General features: G+C 40.7%; 1 protein-coding gene across 3 annotated transcripts in view; it reads left to right on the top strand.

The window, feature by feature from the left end:
* Positions 1-24002, top strand: part of sbno1 (strawberry notch homolog 1 (Drosophila)) — a 103454-nt gene that overhangs the window by 47040 nt on the left and 32412 nt on the right. For all 3 annotated transcript variants that reach the window (XM_052032017.1, XM_052032015.1, XM_052032016.1), the window contains exons 9-15: positions 2023-2184; positions 3506-3641; positions 7570-7675; positions 7832-7985; positions 12572-12754; positions 20797-20894; positions 23041-23192. In XM_052032017.1, the coding sequence (XP_051887977.1) occupies positions 2023-2184; positions 3506-3641; positions 7570-7675; positions 7832-7985; positions 12572-12754; positions 20797-20894; positions 23041-23192 (991 nt within the window). The remainder of the gene's footprint in view (positions 1-2022; positions 2185-3505; positions 3642-7569; positions 7676-7831; positions 7986-12571; positions 12755-20796; positions 20895-23040; positions 23193-24002) is intronic.

Below are 24002 nucleotides of genomic sequence, written 5' to 3'. Positions count from 1 at the left end.
TTTATTTTGCATACCTAAATTGTAATTTGAATGTGGGGGTTTCTGGCTTGTCATATTTGAATCCAATCAGTGCATGTAATCACATTTTTTCCAACATTAGGCAGAGGATAATCATTAGCCATCAGGAACCCATATAATTTTTCCCTTAGCAAGCTTGGAGAGCTGAGACCAACTGTTATCATTGTAGTTGTTAAATTAGCTGGTCCGCTGAAAGCCAAAAATCAACCCCGAGTTATTGCAGCATTCATCATAGCTGGTGATCCTGCCCATGATTGAACTGTTTCCATGCACACTCTGCTTGGGAAGATCATGCTATGTGCCTGTGATGCTGCTGCTAGTAAGTTTTTCATTGCACCTGTGCATACATGTGCTTGTGCATCTGACAATAATGTTGACATTTTCTCCTTGAGGATGAAATAGATTTCTTGTAGCTATATGGTTAACCACTATTTGAGAAGAATTGGGGTGGTGATGGTAATGCTGGAAATGGGAAGTGGCCAAGGCTGGAATGGCTAATTATCTGAAATGGCTGAGTTTAATATTGAATCTTGGAGGCTGAGATATGCCAAGTCAGAAGGCGAACTTGCATTGACCTTCAGTGCACAAGTGTTGGTGGCCAAAGGTGACGAGGTCAGAGTGATTGGGATAAAGAATTGGTGATAGGAAACTGGCAGTTCAGGTCACCCTTGTGGCCTGAATGGAGGTGTTCTGCTTAGCAGTCCTCTTCCCTGCACTTGGTGTCCCTAATGTTATAGAGTCAAAAAGTTGTACACAGACACAGGCTCTTTGCCCCAACGTGTCCATGCCAATTGTGATGCCTGTCTATGCAGATCCATTTGCCCACATTAGGCTCCTATCCCTGTACCCTTTTACTGTCCGTACCCATCTAAATGCCTCTTAAACACTGTTATTGTCTGTACTCTCTAGCTACTCATGCCATATAACCCCCAACTTCTGTGTGGAAAAACTTGCCCCTCAGACCTCCTTTAACTTTCTCTCCTCTAACTGTAAATCTATGCCCTCTACTTGTAGACTCCCCTGTCCTGGGAAGAAGACTGAGTATCTATACCCATCCCTCAGCCTCCTGTGTTCCATTGAGAATAAACCCAGCCTATCAAACTGGTGCAACAATGGATTCTTGCAGGAAGTGAGTTTGGAACGAATCTGGTGAAGTAGCTGTGGGAGTTTGTGGGCTTGGAGTGGATATTGATTTCTAAACTATCTTCTGAAACAAGAAAAGTTGAGGAGAGAAATTCCAGCCTTGTATCCATCTTGAGTGAAAACAGAAAATGCTTGAAACACTTGGCAGATGAGGCAGCTTTTGTGGAAAGAAAAAGGGTTACCATCTCCGAACTGGGAAAATTGCAGGGAAGGTGGGTGGGGGAGGGGGTGGGGAGAAGAAGGTGATGGAGAGATCAAAAGGAATATCTGTGACAGAATGAGGCTAGGATTGCCATGGGGATAAGTTGTTGTGGTCATCTGGTCAACCTCTACAGCTCATCCCTGTGGCAACCTTGGCCTCACCTTGTCAGAGAGATTCCCTTTGTCCTATCCATTCTTTCCACGACTTCTGCGACTTTCACTTCATTGACGCAAAAATAAATCCTCTTTCCTCATCAGCTACTTGACCTGAGTACTTCAAATATTTTTCTATTTTCCATTCAAATTTCCAGCATTTGCAGTATTTTGCTGTGGATTGCAGTAAAAGCTTCCTACCATCAATAGTTGTGCCAGTTATTATACAAATAGTTAAGAATGTCTTTTATGAATTTTGAATGCTCTGAATTGATTCACAAGGAAACATTTCTTTCACCATTCCTTCGATTGAATTCTGCATCAACCTTGTTATAACATGTTCATGCTTTTGGCCCTTTCTTGGATCTTGGCAACCAGTGTTGGAAATGTGTAGATTAATAACGTCACCAAATCAGCAGAAAGCTACAGTGAAAATTTTTGATTTTAATTTACTTCTCAGCAATTTTTAACCAACATGAATGTTTGTGCTGCTCGTTTGTTTTCCAGTTCAAGTATGGAAAAATCTCTTCCAAACAAAATGGAAGTGTGAAGAAAGGTGTCATTTTTGCAACATATTCTTCACTAATTGGTGAAAGTCAATCAGGTGGAAAATACAAAACCAGGTTAAAGCAGCTTTTGCATTGGTGTGGTGAAGACTTTGATGGAGTGGTATCCTTTTTGGTAGTACAGAAATTTAAGTATTAATGTAGCATGTTCTACAAGTAACAAAATTAAAATAAATAGAGATGTATTAAATGCAAATTAAATGAGCAATTTCCACAATTACCTTCTTCACAAGTACTTTGTTTAGCAATGTTGTATGATTTTTGTCTGTGGCAGTTTTTTTCCTTGATGTATGTTTAGGGACTTTGATGTGGTATTGCCTTCCATTGCCAGCTGGTGAGTCTGCCCACGTCTGGTTCTATTCTTGCCTACCTGACTGTAGTCAGAGGCTTGTCTTCTCATTCTTATGCTGTCATTGTTAGGCATGCCCCAAGGGTTCTTCATTGACAGCATTGCTTGTAGGTATGATTATAGTGATGATGGAGCTGGGTGTTAACTTGAGGATATGCATTCGGATTTGTCCATCATCTATACCTCCCTTCAGTAAACAGAATGACTGAAGTCATCATTTGGCTTCTTACCACTAGGTACATTTTGCCATTCAAGCATTCATGCTAAGTGATAACTTTGGTAGCATCTGTTCTATTCAAGCCAAACCTATGTTCTCTATCATAAAGGCCATTTGATTCCACCTTCTGAAATACTACTCAACATTGCTATTTTGCCAGTGAAATACTCAAGCCCACCTTTGTCATGTCCAGGCGAGATCCATTTTCTATCGATCTGATGCCTGCCTGATCCACACACAATCCTGCTTTCACTTCATCACAATTGCTCTTATTTGCTCTTATAAAAGTTAATTTTTTTAATCCCACCATGATATTTCCCTTCCCTATTTTTGTAAATTTTCTGAGTGTTGTACCTCTGCTGCTGTCATTATTCCATTCCTCTGACTAGAATCTCTTCTTTCGCTCCCTCCTGCCATCTTCAGCTATTGGGATCTGGTCTCTGGATTCTTTCTGGCATCCCTCTGGAGAGCTATGGAAAAGCCTTTGACCCACCAATCTAAAATTTTTGCTATTGTCAACTTCGTGCCTTGCATTTGTGCACCATATTATGAAATATACCTAGCACTAAGGAGATGGTGGTGGTCTGGAGTAGAATTCAGATCTTGGAGCTGCACATCTCTGAAAATCCATGGTATCTATTTCAGAACTTAGCTTCTAGCCTAACTTCGGTCTGTGGGCACTTCAGACATTCATCTGTGGCTCATTAGCATATTTCATGGCATAGCTAATAGGGATTAGAAGCTTTTGCGTTAACCTCACTTCTCAAGCATAGAATCATCGTTGTAGTTTGGAGCTGGATAGTTGCATGCTATTTATAGCAGATATATTTAAAAGCATCCTTAACTGAATTATTGCAGATAGTATTTGATGAATGCCACAAAGCCAAAAATTTGTCACCCGTTGGTTCCTCAAAACCTACGAAAACTGGACTGGCAGTGCTGGAACTGCAGAATAAATTGCCAAAGGCTCGGGTGGTGTACGCCAGTGCTACAGGTATACAACGTCTTTTATTTAGTTAAACGTTGGAGGTTTAATTTTCTGCTTTTGTGTTTACTAAAGTAAATTTATTCTCTTTGGTGGAGACTGAACGAGGGATAGAAAAGTAGATGCTGTAAATCTGACATTAAAGAAAAACAGCAAATGCTGGAAATACGAAGCAGATCCTGCAGCATCTGTGAAGAAAAAAACAGTTACTGTTTCAGGTCACTGACCCTTCATAATTCTTTCTACCTTTGTACAGTCCTTTCCCATATAAATTTGTAAAACCTTTGATGCTCTCCACCACTTTGATAGTTTCTGCTTTCTTGGTCCTAAGAGGCTCATCTTCACCATAGCATTCTCATTCCTCTCGACCTCCACCTGACACCAGTGCATTCTGAGGACCCTTTGTTTCTTCCTTGAACAGAGCCCCACCCAAACTGCACCCATTTCTCATTCAACTGGATGAACTCATTCTACTACAAAACAACCTCTCTTTCAACTTTACTCCCTCCCAATCAAGGGTATAGTTATGGGCTATCTCATAGTCCCAAGCTATGTCTAGCCTTTCCTTGGCTTTGTAAAATAATGTAGTTTCAGTCCCGCTTGGGGGAGCTACCCCTGTCCATGGTACTTCGTAACAATGTTAATTTCTGCACTTGCACAGAATTTGAATATCTCATTACTTTTGCTGCCAGTTCCTACCCTGCTCTCAATTTCAAATGGTGTACATCTGAATTTTCATTTCCTTTTCTTGTGTTATCCACAGTGGCATGCAAAAGTTTGGGCACCCCGGTCAAAATTTCTGTTACTGTGAATAGCTAAGCGAGTAAAAGATGATCTGATTTCCAAATGGCATAAAGTTAAAGATGATGCATTTCTTTAATATTTTAAGCAAGATTACTTTTTTATTTCCATCTTTTACAGCTTCAAAATAACAAAAAAGGAAAAGGGCCCGAAGCAAAAGTTTAGGCATCCTGCACGGTCAGTACTTAGTAACACCCCCTTTAACAAGTATTACAGCTTGTAAACGCTTTCTGTAGCCAGCTAAGCGTCTTTCAATTCTTGTTTGGGGGATTTTCGCCCATTCTTCCTTGCAAAAGGCTTCTAATTCTGAGAGATTCTTGGGCCGTCTTGCATGCACTGCTCTTTTGAGGTCTATCCACAGATTTTCGATGATTTTTAGGTCGTGGGACTGTGAGGGCCATGGCAAAACCTTCAGCTTGTGCCTCTTGAGGTAGTGCATTGTGGATTTTCAGGTGTGTTTCAGATCGTTATCCTGTTGTAGAAGCTATCCTCTTTTCATCTTCAGCTTTTTTTTAAACAAACGGTGTGATGTTTGCTTCCAGAATTTGCTGGTATTTAATTAATTCATTCTTCCCTCTACCAGTGAAATGTTCCCGTACCACTGGCTGCAACACAAGCCCAAAGCATGATCGATCCACCCCCGTGCTTAACAGTTGGAGAGGTGTTCTTTTCATGAAATTCTGCACCCTTTTTTCTCCAAACTTTCCTGCGTCCTCACCACAAAATTCAGTGTCAGAAGTTTGCAAAGGAACATCTAAACAAGCCTGATGCGTTTTGGAAACAAATCCTGTGGACTGATGAAGTTAAAATAGAACTTTTTGGCCACAATGAGCAAAGGTATGTTTGGAGGAAATAGGGTGCAGAATTTCATGAAAAGAACACCTCTCCCACTGTTAAGCACGGGGGTGGATCGATCATGCTTTGGGCTTGTGTTGCAGCCAGTGGCACGGGGAATATTTAACTAGTAGAGGGAAGAATGAATTCAATTAAATACCAGCAAATTCTGGAAGCAAACATCACACTATCTGTTTAAACAAAAAAGCTGAAGATGAAAAGAGGATGGCTTCTACAGCAGGCTAACGATCCTAAACACACCTCAAAATCTACAATGGACTACCTCAAGAGGTACAAGCTGAAGGTTTTGCCATGGCCCTCACAGTCCCATGACCTAAAAATCATCAAAAATCTGTGGATAGACCTCAAAAGAGCAGTGCATGCAAGACGGCCCAAGAATCTCTCAGAATTAGAAGCCTTTTGCAAGGAAGAATGGGCGAAAATCCCCCAAACAAGAATTGAAAGACGCTTAGCTGGCTACAGAAAGCACTTACAAGCTGTAATACTTGTCAAAGGGGGTGTTACTAAGTACTGACCGTGCAGGATGACTAAACTTTTTTGCTTCGGGCCCTTTTCCTTTTTTATTATTTTGAAACAGTAGAAGATGGAAATAAAGAAAGTAATCTTGCTTAAAATATTAAAGAAATGTGTCATCTTTAACTTTATGCCTTTTGGAAATCAGGTCATTTATTCGCTTAGCTATTCACAGTAACAGAAATTTTGACCAGGAGTGCCCAAACTTTTGCATGCCATTGTATGTCTAACTCAAGGAATAGGCTAGTGATCAACACCTATTACAACTTGCAGATGCTCATAAACATCTAAGCTACTCCTCCATCCATCTTGTAAGGATTTTATTTCATTCTCTCGGTTTCTGTTTCTGCTGTATCACTGGTGACGACTTTCCACATCAGTACTTCTGAAATTTTTCTTATTCCTTATCTGTGGCTTCCACTCTATCACAGTTGACAGGGCTCTCAACCATGCCTCTGCTGTTTCCTGAACTCATCCCTTCCTCTCCATGCCAAAGCAAGGATAGGTTCCCTTTGTCCTTGCTTTCTGCCCCCACTAATCTCCCCACTCAGCAGATGTGGTCTTCTGATTGGAGAAATCATAGAACATAGAACACTACAGCCTAACACAGGCCCTTAGGCCCACAATGTTGTGCCGACATTTTATCCTGCTCTAAGATCTATCTAACCCTTCCCTCCCACATAGTCTCCTATTTTTCTATCAATCAAATATAGAACACATCTATTCGATCTGCAAGGATGCCCTTGAGTTTCCAGTTGCCAGTCAATTTAATTCTTCAGCAAAATAACAAACCTGCTGGAGGAACTCAGTGGGTTGAACAACATCTAATGGGGTGTGGGGGCATGTGAGGGTGGAATTGTTGATCAAAATCCTGCATTGGGAAATTCTCCATCCATTCCCATTCAGACCTGTCATTGGCCTTCTATACAGTTCCACTGAAGATAAACATAAGCTCAAGGAACAGCAAGGTTTGTATTGAACATGAATAGAACATTACGGCCCTCTGAACTCAATTGATTTAAACAATTTCAGCCATTCCCCTTTTTTGTTTATCCTGCTTGGAGTGGAGGACATATCTAATTCTTCCCATCATTCACCCTCCTGCAGATTAACAAGCTTCTTTTGTCCTTCCCAGTCCTGACAAAAGGTCTCTGACCTCAAATGTCAACTCTGTTTCTCTTTTTACAGATGTGGCCTGACCTGCTGAGTATTTCCAGCATTCCCTGTTTTTATATTAGATTTACAGGAACTACAATTTATTTTTTGTTTTCAGCTAACCGTTTCGTTCTATGAATCATTTATCTGGAAGATAGGTTTTTCTTCTCCAGATGCTGCCAAATCTTGGCATTTACAAAGTTTTCTGCTTTTACTTAGATGTGATGAGTGGAAGTATTTCTGCAGGAGCTCTTGTTGAGATTTGATTAACTAAAAGATGAGGAGGTTGATAGATTTGTCAGTGAAGTGAGTTGAAAAGTGGTTAAAATGAATAAGCAAGGAGTTAAAATGAAAATCTGCCATGATCTAATGGACTGATGAAACAGGCTGAAGGAACTCAAATGTGCTAACTATTAGAATGTATCAGTCAATTAATATAAATCGTAATCAATGCACAGTCCCCCTCCTTTGGTCTTTTTATATCTCAAAGGTTTTAATTTAAAATGATGCTTCAAGGCTGATTGGATAATAGTAGAACAGGAATTTTGGACATATTTAGGACTTTTGGTGATTTGTTTTTCAGTTGCACTTATACTATCATTCCTCAAAATAGGTGCATCAGAACCTCGCAATATGGCTTATATGAATCGACTTGGAATCTGGGGTGAAGGCACACCCTTCAAAGAGTTCAATGATTTCATTCAGGCTGTGGAGAGGAGGTAAAATACAGTCCAAACATTTAAACAATAAAGTATAATGGTAACAATCTGTCAGCTGGAATTAAATATCTTTCAATTCTTTGTAATGGTTATGTTTAACACATGACTATAAATTGCTAGGTGTATGATTCTCATGACTTTGCTTCTTTAAAACAGAGGTGTTGGGGCAATGGAAATTGTTGCCATGGATATGAAGCTAAGGGGAATGTATATAGCAAGACAGCTGAGCTTTTCTGGAGTAACCTTCAAAATTGAAGAAGTTCCCCTCAGTCAAGACTACATAAAGATGTATAATAGAGCAGTTAAGCTGGTAAGTCATTGTACAAGCTTTTGGTCTTTATTGGGTTCACGTGAGAATAGGAACTAAAACTGCTGGCATTTGTAGGCACCACCTTGTTCGCATGAGGATCTTTAGCTGTTAGAATTGAAGGTTGAACAATCAAAAAATTTCCATAGTGTTAGATTTGTGCTTTGAAGTCGCTGATTTTCAGATCTTGACTGTTGGCTGCAAAATCCATCTGAGCAAGCACTTCCTATAATAATTTCTGCAACAATATAATAACCTGTTGAGTACCTTGTGCAAGGAATGTTGTGATACGATTCTTGTTTGATGCTGCAGTTTGGAGCAAATCAATTTTCCTGAACGGAATAGGATAAATTATGAACATTTGCCAATGCATTTAATGGCTGATGGTCTATGTGTTTCCTCAATGTCCTTGCTACCCAAAGCATCAACAACATTAAACATATTCCAGGAACTTGTTAATTTTTTTCTGAGGATATGGGTCCTTGATTGCAGTTGCGGAAGGCTTCCTGAGGCTACTGTGATATTTGAAAATTGTGCTGATCTTGGAATAGCAACTAGATAACTAGGGCGGCACGGTAGTGTAGCGGTTAGCGCGACGCTATTACAGTGCCAGCGATCAGGGTTCAATTCCTGTCGCTGTCTGTAAGGAGTTTGTACGTTCTCCCGTGTCTGCGTGGGTTTCCTCTGGGTGCTCCGGTTTCCTCCCACATTCCAAAGACATGGGTAGGTTAGTTTGGGTTTTAAAATGGGCAGCATGGACTCGTTGGGCCGGAAGGGCCTGTTACCACGCTGTAAATAAAATTTTTTTTAAAAATTTAAAAAAAATAATTGTAGAGCTGTGTGGAATGGAATTATAGTGTTTTGCCTTTTGGGCATATGTTACGTGTATCTGGTGCTCAAGTGAAGGAATAAGGAGTGAAGAAATGTTTAAAATTGTTTTCTTGAGCTTGCTGTCCAGATCAAGCACCTTGCTTACATGTGATATTTGTCTTTTCCATTTTAACAACCTGAAACATGTTTGGTGAAGTTAGTGATTAGCTAAGCATTACAGGTCAGCATTTGGCCAGATTGGCTTTGTTTGATTTCTGGTTTGTTGAATTACCTGATGTTTCACCTGGACAGCAACTGATATGCTACCGCTGCTGCCCTTCCTGATGTAGGACAGCTGTGACTGAAGTGTGTGTGAAATTTGGCCTCTGTCGTGATGCCCCATCGGTCAGGACCATGCGCCAATGACTGCATGTGCATGTACCTTTTTAAGAGGACAGAAAACTAATGAAAATATCTGGATCATTTTTAACCCCATGCCAGTGTAGAGACCAGGTGATAATTTAACTAAACCTACCATAATTCCTTTGGACAGTGGTCAAGGTTTCTTTCAAATAATTTATAATAACAGCAGAAAATGGTAGAAACGCTCAGTGGGTCAGGCAGCATCTGTAGAGAGAGAAACTGTTAATGTTTCGGGTTGTAGGTCCTTTGTCAAACTGGGAAAGTGACTGGGGGAATGGAATCCTTACAGGAGTGAGGGTGAGAGGAAGTGTAGTTAAACTGGCTTTGAGTCTGTAGGCTTGTAGTTAGTGCAAGCCTTTGCCCTGAGATGGAGAGAACCAGAAAAAGAAGTCAGATATAAACTGTGTGAAGGAGAGAGCAGGGTGGAAATTGGCCGCTGAAGTGATGACATCTTCATGTTCTGAGTCAGTGCAGGAAGCAGTACCAGTACAGTCATCAATACACCAGAAAAAGTGAATAGGACTGAAACTGTTCCACACATCCCACAAAATGACAGACATAGAAACATAGAAAAACTACAGCACAATTCAGGCCCTTCAGCCCACAAAGCTGTGCCGAACGTGTCCCTACCCTAGAAATTACTAGGCTTACCCATAGCCCTTTATTTTTCTCAGCTCCATGTACCTATCCAACAGTCTCTTAAAAGACCCTATTGTATCTGCCTCCACCACCATTGCCGGCAGCCCATTCCATGCACTCACCACTGAGTAAAAAAAAACTTACCCCTGACACCTCTATATCTACTCCCCAGCACCTTCAATCAATGTCCTCCTGTGGCCACCATTTCAGCCCTGGGGAAAAGCCTCTGACCACCTACCCGATCAATACCTCTCATCATCTTGTACACCTCTATCAGGTTCCCCCGCATCCTCCAAGGAGAAAAGGTCGAATTCCCTCAACCTGCTTTCATAAGGCATGCTGCGCATTCCAGGCAGCGTCCTTGTAAATCTCCTCTGCACCCTCTGTATGGCTTCCACATCCTTCCTGTAGTGAGGCGACCAGAACTGAGCACAGTACTCCAAGTGGGGTCTGATCAGGGACCTATATAGCTGCAACAATACCTCTCGGCTCCTCAATTCAATTCCCTGATTGATGAAGGACAATATACCATATGCTGCCTTAACCACAGTCAACCTGCGCAGCCGTTTTGAGCGTCCTAGGGACTCGGACCCCAAGATCGCTCTGATCCTCCACACAGCCAAGAGTCATACCATTAGTACTATATTCTGCCATCATATTTGACCTACCAAAATGAACCACTTCACACTTATCTGGGTTGAGCTGCATCTGCCACTTCTTAGCCCAACTTTGCATCCTATCTATGTCCCGCTATAACCTCTGACAGCCCTCCAAACTATCGACAACACCCCCAACCTTTGTGATTTTTATAAACGACCTGGATGAGGAAGTGGAGGGGTGGGTTAGTAAGTTTGCGGATGATACAAAGAGTAAGGGTCCCAGTACAGATCCCTGAGGTACACCACTGGTCACCGACCTCCACGCAGAATATGACCCTTCTAAAACCACTCTTTGCCTTCTGTGGGCCAGCCAGTTCTGGATCCACACTGCAATGTCCCCTTGGATCCATGCCTCCTTACTTTCTCCATAAGCCTTGCGTGGGGTACCTTATCAAATGCTTTGCTGAAATCCATATACTCTATATCTACTGCTCTCCCTCCATCGATGTGTTTAGTCACATCCTCAAAAAATTCAATCAGGCTCGTAAGGCAGGACCTACCCTTGACAAAGCCATGCTGACTATTCCTAATCATATTATACCTCACCAAATGTTCATAAATCCTGCCTCTCAGGATCTTCTCCATCAGCTTACCAACCACTGAGGTAAGACTCACTGGTCTATAATTCCCTGGGCTATCCCTACTCCCTTTCTTGAATAAGGGAACAACATCCGCAACTCTCCAATCTTCTGGAACCCCTCCTGTCTCCATCGACGATGCAAAGATCATCGTCAGAGGCCCTGCAATCTCCTCCCTCTCCTACCACAGCAGCCTGGGGTACATCTCATCTGGCCCCGGCGACTTATCCAATTTGATGCTTTCCAAAAGTTTCAGCACCTCCTCTTTCCTAATATCTACATGCTCAAGCTTTTCAGCCCGCTGCAAGTCCCCACTACAATTCCCCAGATCTTTTTCTGTAGTGAATACTGACGTAAAGTATTCATTAAGTACCTCTGCTGTTTCCTCCGGATCCATACACACTTTCCCACTGTTACACTTGATAGGTCCTATTCTTTCACGTCTTATCCTCATACTCTTCACGTACTTGTCGAATGCCTTGGGGTTTTCCTTAATCCTGCCTGCCAAGGCCTTCTCATGGCCCCTTCTGGCTCTCCTAATTTCCTCCTTAAGCTCCTTCCTATTAGCCTTATACTCTTCCGGATCTCTAACATTACCTAGCTCTCTGTATCTTTTGTATGGTTTTCTTTTCCTTTTGACTAGATTTATTATAGCCTTTGCACACCACATAGTAATTGGTTTATTATTGTCACATGGAACGAGGTACAGTGAAAAACTTTGTTTGCATGCCATCCATACAGATCATTTCATCACATCAGTGCATTGAGGTAGTTCAAGGGAAAACCAATAACAGAATACTAGTATGGGCTCCTGTAAATCCCCATAGATATATCTTTGGAGCTGGTGAAAATGACTGGAGTTGAAGGTTTTTATCTGCATTAGCACAGCCAGGTGAGTTTAACTAGACTGAGCATACACTCCCTTGAGTTTAGAAAAATAGGAGGTAATCTCGTTGAAACATACAAAATATTTACAGCCAAGGTGTTTCCCCTGAATGGGCTGTTTAGAAGCAGGGTTTACAATTTGAAACTAAGGGATTGGCTGTTGGACAGTGGCAGTAAGAATCTCTTCACCTGGAGATATTTGGAATTCTCTGTCCATGAGGACTGTAAGAGCACAGTCACTGAGTTTATTCATGAAAGGGATTGATTTTTAGATATTAAGGGAATCAAAGGTTGAGGTTTTGACAGGAATAATCAGTCCTGATCTGGTTGAATAGTGAAGTAGGCACAGAATAATGAATGGCATGCTCCCATTTCTTGTGTTCTTATTAAAGGTAGAGCATTTAAGGTTAAGTAACTTGTGAGATTATCTATTTAAAGAATTTACTATACAGTTTAAAATTGTAATAGTAGCAAGAATATTACTGGAAGACAGATGCAGTTACCAGTTTCTTTTCCCATGAAGCATGAACTGGTCTTGAATTGTGTTTCTTAAAATTAAAATTGATTTTTGAATTTTGACTTTTTATCTTTTCAGTGGGTGGAGGCCAGGGAGAAATTTCAAATGTCAGCGGAGCTGATTGATGCAGAACAGCGAATGAAGAAGTCCATGTGGGGACAGTTCTGGTCAGCACATCAGCGTTTTTTTAAATATCTCTGCATAGCTTCCAAAGTTAAAAGAATAGTGCAACTTGCCCGGGAAGAGATCAAAAATGGAAAGGTAATGAATGCTAAAAAATTCTTTCTTAAATGGAACGATTGTGTGTGGGGCCATTACTAGAATGGTGATTAATAAACGTGATGAAGAAATTAAGAGTAGTCTCTTTACCAGAGCCTGGTAAGAATATGGGATTTGCTGCCACTGGGAGTAGCTGAGTTAAATGCATAGATGTAGCTCAAGGAAAACTGGCTCAAGACCACTTGACCATGAAAAGTACAGAAAATTATTCTGCTTGGATGATGGTGGGAGGGGTCTCATGGATTAGTTGGATTTAGTTGTTTGTTTCTGTAGTATGTACAAAGTAACTTCAAAGCATAGTCGAAATCCTGGTATTTTGAGAAACAATTGGATTCAGTTGTAGAAAGAATTTAAGGCAAGTTTTAAAAAAAAAATCTACTGTTCGAATTATTTAGATTTGTTTTTACTTTCAATAAGAGGAGAGACAGACTCTGAGATTGAAAGCTTGAAAGGCTGTGGGAGCAAGCCTAAAGTATTGTAGAGCAGTATCACCCATTGACATCTATGGCATTGATTGGTCCATTAAATTCAATGATGCCAGCCTTTTCAGCTCTGGCTCACAGCTGCCGATGCGCATTCTGTAAAATGTCTTGCAAGTTGTTTGTTGTGGTGGATTTAAAGTGGGCTTGAATTTGGTTAGGAGCTTGGAGCATTTGTCCAAAGTTGATGCAAAAAAAAAACTTTTTTAATAAGGTGTTATCTGTTTTTAAGCTTTCTGGTATACTAGGGATAATGCTTGGTACTTAAATGGACAGGAAAGAGATTTGTTGGATATTTTATGAAAGGTTTTAGATAAAGCGAAGCTTTCTTTTAAGTATAGCTATTAAAAATAGCTAATGGAATGGAGGTTTGGCAATCTTTCTTTTAGAGGAACAAAGGACTGCAGATGCTGGAATCTAGATGAAAAACATTATGATGCTGGAGGAACTCAACAGGCCAGGCAGCATCCATGGAGAAAAGCAGGCGGTCAACGTTTCGGGTCAGGACCCTTCTTCAGGACTGAAGATGGGAAAGGGGAAGCCCAAGATACAGGAGGGAAAAGCAGAGCAGTGATAGGTGGACAAAAGAGGGGAGGTGGGGTGGGCACAAGGTGGAGGTAGGTAGATGGAGGTAATCGCTAGTGATAGGCAGGTGTGGGGGAGGAGGGGAGAGCAGACCCACTAGAGGGTGGGTCAAAGGTAAGGAGAGAAAGGAACAAAAAGGGGGTAGAAAAAAGAAAGGCCAGGAAAAGGAAGAAGAGAAGAATCATGGTGGGGGGGGGGGGTTGTGGGAAAGGGGAGGGGATTACTCTTTAAATAGCATTGTCAGATCATCAAATAATTTGGTTCATTTTTCAACATCTGTAGCAATGTTCTTTTAAGAGAAAATTGAAAGAATAGTTGAAGTGGAAAAGATGCAAGGCCACTAGGAGTGAATTAGTTTTCTACGTCTCTAGCAAGTACCAGTAGAGAGATTTAAGAAATGAGACATCAATGTGCTGTAAGCATCTGCGGTTCTTAAGACTTCAAGATAAATTTATTGTGAGTGATTATTCTCAACTGAGTTATCTGTGACAAAGTACTATCTATTTGTTGTTAGATGTAGAAAGTAGCTAACGTGCAAAACTGCTACTAAGACAATCAGCTGCACCAAAAATCAGCAACTGGATTGGTTTGTTAAGAAAAATATCACTCAATCAGCACATTGCTTGAAGAGGCCAAACAATACTGACCTGACTCTGCTGCCTGAAGACATAGCCTAAATACGAGTTCATTGGTTCAACCCAAGTTATGGCAAATTAAACATTGTAGGCAGGAAAACAAAAGCCAACAAAATCCCAAACCAGAAGTGATCAGAATGTTACAAATCTCTATGGTATGCTGAAGGTTTATTTGAAATAAAATTCTTAACAGTTTGGATGGTCCCACCTTTGATTACTTGCAAAGAACAGCACAGATTGCACTGTTTGTGGATCTGGTTCTGGAGCTTCATCTTAATGGTTTTACTAACCTTGACATGAAATAATTTTGTGCGTTATGCAATGACTGCAATGTGTCTTTGTACACGATGAGATTAGTGCAATCTGTGCTGTTCTTTGCAAGTAATCAAAGGTGGGACCATCCAAACTGTTAAGAATTTTATTTCAAATAAACCTTCAGCATACCATAGAGATTTGTAACATTCTGATCACTTCTGGTTTGGGATTTTGTTGGCTTTTGTTTTCCTGCCTACAATGTTTAATTTGCCATAACTTGGGTTGAACCAATGAACTCGTATTTAGGCTATGTCTTCAGGCAGCAGAGTCAGGTCAGTATTGTTTGGCCTCTTCAAGCAATGTGCTGATTGAGTGATATTTTTCTTAACAAACCAATCCAGTTGCTGATTTTTGGTGCAGCTGATTGTCTTAGTAGCAGTTTTGCACGTTAGCTACTTTCTACATCTAACAACAAACCCAGGAAAGCAAGAATAAGAAATCAGGCAGAACTTGACAACTGGATTTGTTTCATAGAGGGCATTGGTTTAAAGTGAGAGGGGTAAGATTTAAAGTGGACTTGAAGAGCAAATTTTTGACACAGAGGGTGGTAGGTATATGGAATGAGCTGCCAGAGGAAGTGGTAGAGGTGGGTACATTAAAAAAGGTATTTACGCGGTACATGGATAGGAAAGGTTTAGAGGGATATGGACCAAACATAGGCACATGGGATTAGCTCAGGAAGACAGCTTGGTTGACATGGATGAATTGGGCTGAAGGGCCTGTTTCTGTGCTGGTGTGGCTGGACTACTGGCAACAGTTTGGATCGTACCTAACATTCTCAGATCTTGTGCTTTTATTTGCTTCATGCAGATTGTGTTTCTTTGCAGCAATTTAAAGAGATTTTAAATTTCAGATGAGAAATATTTCAGATTTGCTTGAGTCTTTGTATTTGTCTCAGTAGACTATGGGTGCTCAGCCATTGAATATATTGGAGATAGATTTTTTTTATTACAACAGAGGTCATGTGTATTAGTTGGGAATGTTGACATGGATATTAGCTGTGGTCCTATAGGAAGAAGTAACTGTTAGCCCCCAATTCTAATCTAAGATCATTATCCCAATGAAGTACTTCATGTGCTAGAAGGTCAGAAGTACTAAGGTGATGTTGAATTGATCCTCCATTGGAATACTTGTGGTAATTTAACAGATTCAATGATATTGAGGTTTCTTGTACACTTGAAAAATTGAATGCAAAGTATCCAGAAGTTCTGAAAGGAATTTATATAAATATTTGCATTTCAAGACGTATCTGATAATTACTTTGTGCTTTGTAGTATGCCTTAGTACTCAAAGTATAATAAATGAGATGAGGGTAAAAGAAGACACGTGGAAGTGTGATGTCCTTGTGATTCCTTAAATAAGACTTGAAAGGAGCAGAAATGGAAGCAATGTTCCTCATGATAGGGGTTTGAGATGAGGGAATTTAAAAAAAAGTAGGGGGTAAGTGGTATTGGCTAAAGAAATAATAGCACCTCTGAGAAGGAATTTGAATATAAGAAGGATTATAATGATTTAAAGGTTGAACTAAGAAAGTTACATTATTGGTATGTACTGTAGACCTTCAACCAATCTTGTGAGAGAACAAATTTGTCGACAAGCAGGTGATTTGGGAAAAGTAGATCAGAAGCAACCACTTGAAGGTTTTAAGAATTTCACTGCTCTGTCATTATTTTTAAGCAGAGACTCAGAGTTCAAGATAAGCATGTTACCACAAAGATTGTGTGGATCTGCCAGATCTCAAACCCCAAGGTGACTTCGACAATGTGCATAGAAGGACAAGATGAAGCAAAGACTGAAAGCAGAAGTTTGCCTTAAGATCAATTTTGCATCTTGAGATACCAGCATTTATTATCTCAGTCCTGGGCTAATGTAGCTTGTTGGTACAGTGATGACTACAATTTGGGAGCGGTCATATTTAAAACTACCGGAGTTTATCTGGGTTTTCCGTTAAAATGAAAAGTATACTTCAATGCTAATAAAAGTTGCATTGAGGTAATAGACCTAGTGTACATAATTCTTTGATTCTTCAGGCATAGTTGAACCCTGCCCATCGCTTACTTATGTCTCTATTTGTAAATGAACTAAATCGCAGAAAATCCAATTGAGTGATATAAATCTACAGCAAGAAAAAAAGCCCATAATTTAACACTATCCTTGTGTCCGAGATCTAAAAGATAATAGATGTGGGAAATAAAAAGGAAATGATGTTGTGGGTGCTATTCTCAGCTGTGGTTTAAGAATGTTGTTGAACAGAACAGAGAGAGTGTTTAAATCTAAGCTAAATCGAGTTCTATGACAGAGGTGATCATAGGGCTACTAGAAAATACCCCTGGCCTTCTCCCCACCCCCCACGCCACACACCTGTACACAAGATCTGGACCAACAAATCCATATAAGGTTTTGTATCCATTCAAGATTCCTTTCTTTGTTTTAGTCCAATTCTAGCAGCATAACCCTGCTATAGCTACATTAAAACTCCAGATTAGGTTGTATTTGGAGCAGTTTTGGCACCATTCTTTAGGAAGGAGACGGGCCCTCTATTTATCCCTAGAATTAAATTACACAAGGTAAATATGTTTTAAGGAACTTACAATGTTTGTGGTGACTGGGTGTGAATTTTCAACATGTTAAGGAGAACTTGAAAGGTGTATGGAACCATTGCTAACAGTAAGGATAATCTAGGATCAACATGCACAGTCAAAGAACTAGAGAGTGATGGAAACTACTTCTGACTCAACCTGCTAGGTTGATTAATTTTAATTGGAGTTTTTTGTTAAGCAAAGATATAAAAGAATATTGAGAAAAGGTGAGTTTAAGCAGGTAGATCACATTGTAGACACGGCCACACTGTGTGCCAGACAAAGCTTGGGGCTGTATTTGCCTTTGTTTTCTTCCTCACCCTTCCTTTTCTAACTTCCCTTAGCATTTTTCTAGCACCTGTAACATTCATGCCAATCAATTTTTGTGATAGCATTTTCTACATTCTCAGCACTTTCTGGTTAAGGGAAATCCTACTGAATTCTGTTCAGTTTTTTGGCTTTTATCATGTATTTGGGTGGCCACCGGTTTTGCTTTCCTTGTTATCAGTAAAGCAGAGTCGACAGTACCAAACCCTTGTGTGGTTATTAATGACTGTTATTTCACCATAAGGTCAGAAGTGGGAATGTTTGCTGATGATTGTACGGTGTTCAGTTTCTCTTGTAACTTATCAAATGAAACAGCTTATACTTGTATGCAACAAGACCAAGACAATATTCAGGCATAGGCTGATGAGTGGCAAGTAACATTTGTGCCACAGAGTCCCTAAACATCAACGTTCTGAGGGTCACCATTTAATGAAAAGTTCATTTGGATCAGCTACATAAATACTATGGCTGCAATAACTTCACAAGCTGGGTATCCTGTGGCTAATGACCCAGCTCCTGACACCCAAAGGCCTTTCCACCATCTGCAAGGCTCGTCAGGAGCTTGATGGAATACCCTCCATTTGGACAAGTGCAATGCCAGCAACTCCCAAGAAACTCAACACAATCCAGAACAAAGAACCCTATCCATTTCCCTAAACATTGATTTCATCACTGCCAGCACAGTGGCTACGATGTGTACCATCTACCACCTGCACTGCATTGTCTCAGTAGGCTACTCTGACCAGCTTCCAAACCTGGATCCTCTACTAGCAAGAAGGATGTGTGCAGCAGGTGGATGGGAAAACCACCCACTAGTTCCCTTCGAATTCACACACTATCATGAGCACCCTCACCACAAGATGTTGGTGAGACCACACGTGGAGTATTGTGTGCGTTTCTGGTCGTCATACTATAGGAGAGATGAGATTATGCTAGAGATTCTGCAGTAAAGGTTCACAGGGATTTTGCTGGGACTGGAGGGCTTGAATGATAAGGAGAGACTAGATCGGCTGGGACTGTTCTCCATGGAGTGAAGGAGGCTGAGGGGTGACCTTCATGAGGTTTATTAAATCACGAGGAGCCCTCAATGCCCTGACAGATTAAGGCAAGAGTGCCAAATGCCACTTTGACCACTTTGTCTACCTGTGATCCCATTTTTACGGAACCATGTAGTTGTAACCTGTTCTACAACACTCTCCAGGGCCCTGCCACTTTGCAAGTCCTGCCCTAGTTTAACTTAGCAAAGTGCAACACTTAGCATTTGTCCAAGGTAAGTTCCATCTGCTGTTTCTTGGCCGACTTTCCCAGTTGATCTAAATCCTGTTATACTCTTGGGTAACCTTTTTTGCTGTCCACAATATCATCAATTTTGGTGTCGCCTGCAAATATACTAACAATGCCAACTGCATTCTCATCCAAATCATTAATATAGATAACAAGCAACAGTGGACCCAGCAATGATCTCTGTGACACACTATTGGTCATAGTCCTTCAATCTGAAAAATCACCCTTCATTACCGCCAAGCCAATTTTGTTTTCAATTGGCTACCTTGCCCTAGATCCCTTGTGATCTAACCTTACAGACCAGCCTACCTTGTGGGACCTCATCAAAGGCCTTACTAAAGTCCACGTAGAGAACATCTACTGCCCTACCCTCATCAATCCTCTCGGTTACCTCTTCAAAAACAATCAGATTCGTAGGACACTATTTCCCGTACACAAAGCCATCCTGACTGTCTCTAATCAGTCCTTGCTTTTCCAAATGCTGGTAGATGCTGTCCCTCAGAATTCCCTCCAGTAACTTTCCCACTACTGATGTTGGACTCACTGGCCTGTAGTTCACTGTTGTAGGGTTTCAACCCGAAATGTTGGATAATTCCATTCCTCCCACAGATGCTTCTTGACCTCCTGAGTTCCTCCAGCAGATTGTTTGTTGTTCCCAGCTTGTCTTGTAGCTCATGAATAAAGGCACAACATGAGCCACCTTCCAGTCTTCCGGTACCTTGCCTGTTTCTAGTGATAGAGGTATCTCTGCCAGGGTCCCAGCAATTTCTTCCTTGGCTTCCCACAATGTCCTAAGATACACTCAGTCAGGCCCCAGAGATTTACCCACATTTATGTTCTTTAAGATTTCCAGCACTTCCACCTTTGTAATGTGGATGTGTTTCAAGACATGACTATTCTCTTCCCTGAATTTCCTAGCTTCTCGAGTACAGAAGCAATTCTCCAGGATGTTGCCTGCAATGGAGGGCTGTACCTATAAGAGATTGGATAGGATGGGTTTATTCTTACTGGAACTTAGGAGGCTGAGGGGCATAGATAGGACAGATAGTCAGAATCTTTTACCCAGGAAAGAGGAGTCTAGAACTAGAGACCACAGGTTTAAGGTGAGAGGAAGAAATTTAAAGGAGGTTGAGGTGTACGTTTTTCACCAGAGGGTGGTGATTATTTGGAGCAAGCTGCCAGAGGAGGTAGTCGAGGCAGATACTGTTGCAACTTTTAAAAGATGTTTGGTCAGGTACTTGGGATAGGAAAGGAATGGAGGGATACAGGTATAATGTGGGCAAGTGGGCTTAGGGTAGATGGGCATTGTGGTTGGCAGGGACAAGGTGGGCCATTGCTGTGATTCTGGGTCACATCCTTAATGCCTTGTGCACTTGTAGTCATATCTCTTCCTCTCTACTACAGTTAGATTATATTCCAGTTACTATAAGGCTTCATTTTGCTTAAGAAAATCTGATGGCCAAGTGACACATTGATTTGCTAACTTTATGCCCATGCTACATGTTTATTATCTTTTGTAAATTGTTGCAGCTCTTCTCAGTATTGTCTGTTAAATATCTTCAAATGTTGAAAATGATTTTCAGTTTGAAAATATATTTGTTAATATAAATTGTGAACAATTATGGTCACAGTCCCAATCTTTGCAGAGCCTCACTTGCCATCTTCCGCTCTACAGAACTGCTCTTTCCCCTACCCTCTGCTTGTCTTGAAGTCATCCAGCTATCCATTCACAACATTGAGAATTGTAACTGGGAAGTTTATAAGCTACTGCTGATAAGTAAAGTCTAATCCATTCTAATAGCTTAATTGTTTAATTCTAGTGTGTGGTGATTGGTCTTCAGTCCACTGGAGAAGCAAGGACCCTTGAAGCTTTGGAGGAAGGTGGTGGTGAACTTAATGATTTTGTTTCAACTGCTAAGTACGTTTGCATAGTATAAATGTCTCTTTTTTTGAATGTCAATTTTGTTTGAAAGGTGGTAGCAGTGCAAAACTAATAGTGCTGCTGCTTATGTATAAACGGAATATGGGAGTTACTGTCTTCCTGAGATGTTCTGCCATTGCCAGCTGGAACCATTGCTTTGATGCATTTGTTTATATACACAACTAATACAAGAGAGGGAAACTGTGAAAGGTAAACTGCCAAGTTTATTGCTTTTCTCTCTCAAATTAGCTAGGAAGCTCCAATGAGATGCCCTCAGGTGTGTTCAGGCTCTCTAAATGAATGTACTTTGCATGGTCTAGGAATGTTCTGAAGTACCATGGTTTGGAAATAAAATCTTCTTGAGCTGTCCTAATTAAAGCACAGTGTAGTTGCTTTTAAAAAAAATTTGTTGAAGAATCCATTTAAAATTTTTGAACAGTTTGAACAATCCATGACCAGGCCAGATGTTTTGTTAGGGCAGTTTAAAATTCAAAGTATTAGCATTACGAGCAATTACTGCATGTAACTTGTTTCATGAACAGCAGCTGTGTGGTTTTACCAGTGTTTACCAAATCTCATGTATGGATAATCTGATGAATGAAATATATACAGAAGTGGTCACTTGAAAGTGCACTGTTACTATCAACTCTTTAGAAGAATTTACATGTGTAGCAGCTTTTTAACTTCTGTCCCAAAGTACTTCAGATCAAAGAAAGTGCCTTTTAAGTTCAACAGAATGAACTATTACAATGAAGGTAGCCAATTCACACTCAGAAAAAGGAAAAATCGGCTGGTTCTTTACACTCAAATAAAGTACTTGCAATAATTTAATTACAAATCCGTGACATTACTCAGTACTAGCAGCTGTGCCATGTGTAGTTTAAAATGTTGGGAGAAGTGTTTTACTTTTGAATTGTGTATTTAATTGGATGTGACCATCTCCTTGGCTCAATACTAGAGTACTAAATTGGGCTCAGGCCCTGTGATAAATAACTGCCACCTCTGAGGGCTGATATGTGAATATAGGCAAGATGGAGCTGATGGCCTGTATGCAACTCTCTCTTTCTGGAGCTCTGCCCTACTAGTTGTTTATTCTTAGGGAATAAAGGAGTCAACCTTTTAAATAATTGAGATCATTATATAGAACATAAAACAGTACAGCACTGGACAGGCTATTCAGCCCATGATGTTGTGCCAATGTTGATGCAATTTATTACAAAATGTCCTCTTGTGAATCATCCATATCCCTCCATATTCATGTGTGTATTTAAAAGCCTCTTAAACTCCACCTAGCTGTCTGCTTCCACTACTACCCCTGGTAACTAATTCCAGGCACCTACCACTCTGCATTTTTAAAATAAAAACTTACCCCTCACGTTGCCTTTAAACTCTTTCCTCCACCCCCTCCCCCCACCCCTCCAACCTTAAAAGCATGCCCCCTGGTGTTGGACGTTTCTACCCTGGGGGGAAAAGATTCTGACTGTCTCTCATAATTTTGAAAACCTTTATCAGGTCTCCCCTCAGCCTCTGACGCTCCAGGGAGAACAACCCAAGTTTGTCCAACCTCTCCTTACAGCTCATCTCCTCTAATCCAGGCAGCATCCTGGTAAACCTCTTGTGCATCCTCTCCAGTCTCCACATCCTATAATGGGGCGACTACATGCAATACTCTTAAGTGCAGTCTGACTAAAGTTTTATATAGCTGCAGCATTACTTCCTTACTCTTGTACCCCTACCAATGAAGGCAAGCATGCCTATGCCTTCTTTATCACCTTATCCACTTGCATAGCCACATTCAGTGAACTATGGACCTGGACTCCAAGATCCCTCGGTACTTTAATGCTATTAAGCGGCCTACCATTAACTGTATACTTTCTCTGTTCATTTGACTTTCCAAAGTGCAACACTTCACACTTGCCCAGATTAAACTCCATGTGCTACTTCTCTGCCCATATCTGCAACTGATCTATATCCCACTGTATTCTTTGATAGTCTTTTACACTGTCCACAGCTTCACCAATCTTGGTGAGTTATCTTCTGGAGTTAACAGGGATTTTAACTACATAATTCAGTTGGCAGCAAGCAAACGTTAACATATCAGCTATTCATAATGTAATTTCATACATTTTTTTAAATGTTGCAGAGGTGTCCTTCAGTCTTTGATTGAGAAACATTTCCCAGCACCTGACAGAAAAAAGCTGTACAGCTTGTTGGGGATAGAAATGAATGTGCCTAGCAATCAAGACTCTCCGATTGACAGTCCCTCAAGACAGAACAAAGGAAAAAAACGGAAAGGTATGACTGATGTTGGTGAATGTATTGCTTCTTGGAGTACAATGCCCATATTTTTTTTAGGAAAGACACTGGATTTTGCTGGAAAAGGCTAGCCCACATAAGGCAAACTTCAGGACTTTTGTGTGAATATGCAAGATCCCATGAAGTCCAAAGTTAAAACACGATCTTATCGTTATTCCCTAACATGTACATTGGGGAATTTGTTAGGATCCTGTGCCAGGTTGGACCTGGTGTAGAATCCTGCCAGCCAATTGATTTCAATGGGGATTGCTGGACTGAGGAAGAATAAGGCAAGTTCCTTTTTAATTATTTGTGGTTTAATTAATCTTTTTAATACCCAACAGGTTTTAAGCTTACGATTGATTTTATTTTTAATTTTCAAAATTTTAATTTCTAATTTATTTCATTTTTTTTAAACTTGGGGGTGGGATTTTTGTTGGCTGTCAAAGGTTTTGACTTCAATGGGTGGGGATTGCTCTGGCTTCCCTGCATTGCTCATGTGTTGATCAAGGCAGTACTGCAGCTCAATGTCCTTGTCACTCTAGAACTGACGAACTATTTGGTCGAACACGGTTGGTCTTTTGGATGTGGTTGAGCTCAATTGGATGAGTGTGTGCCCTTGCCAATGAAATCCAGGTCACTTTCTTTGAAGGAATTGGTGCAGGTTATTTAGTAGATTTAATTTCCAAGAGATGTTAAATGTACAAGATGTGTGCTTGAACCCTTGATGTTTCCTTTCATTGTAATCCCTGGTGTCATGTTTACAGAGGAAAGGGGAAGCAAGGCTTGCTTCATTAAGTATTTTAATAG

The sequence above is a fragment of the Pristis pectinata genome, chromosome 17 (assembly GCF_009764475.1).
Source record: "Pristis pectinata isolate sPriPec2 chromosome 17, sPriPec2.1.pri, whole genome shotgun sequence".
In the NCBI taxonomy this organism is placed as follows: domain Eukaryota; kingdom Metazoa; phylum Chordata; class Chondrichthyes; order Rhinopristiformes; family Pristidae; genus Pristis; species Pristis pectinata.
Note: the sequence above shows the minus strand (reverse complement) of the source record. Positions and strands in the feature narration are given on the sequence as shown.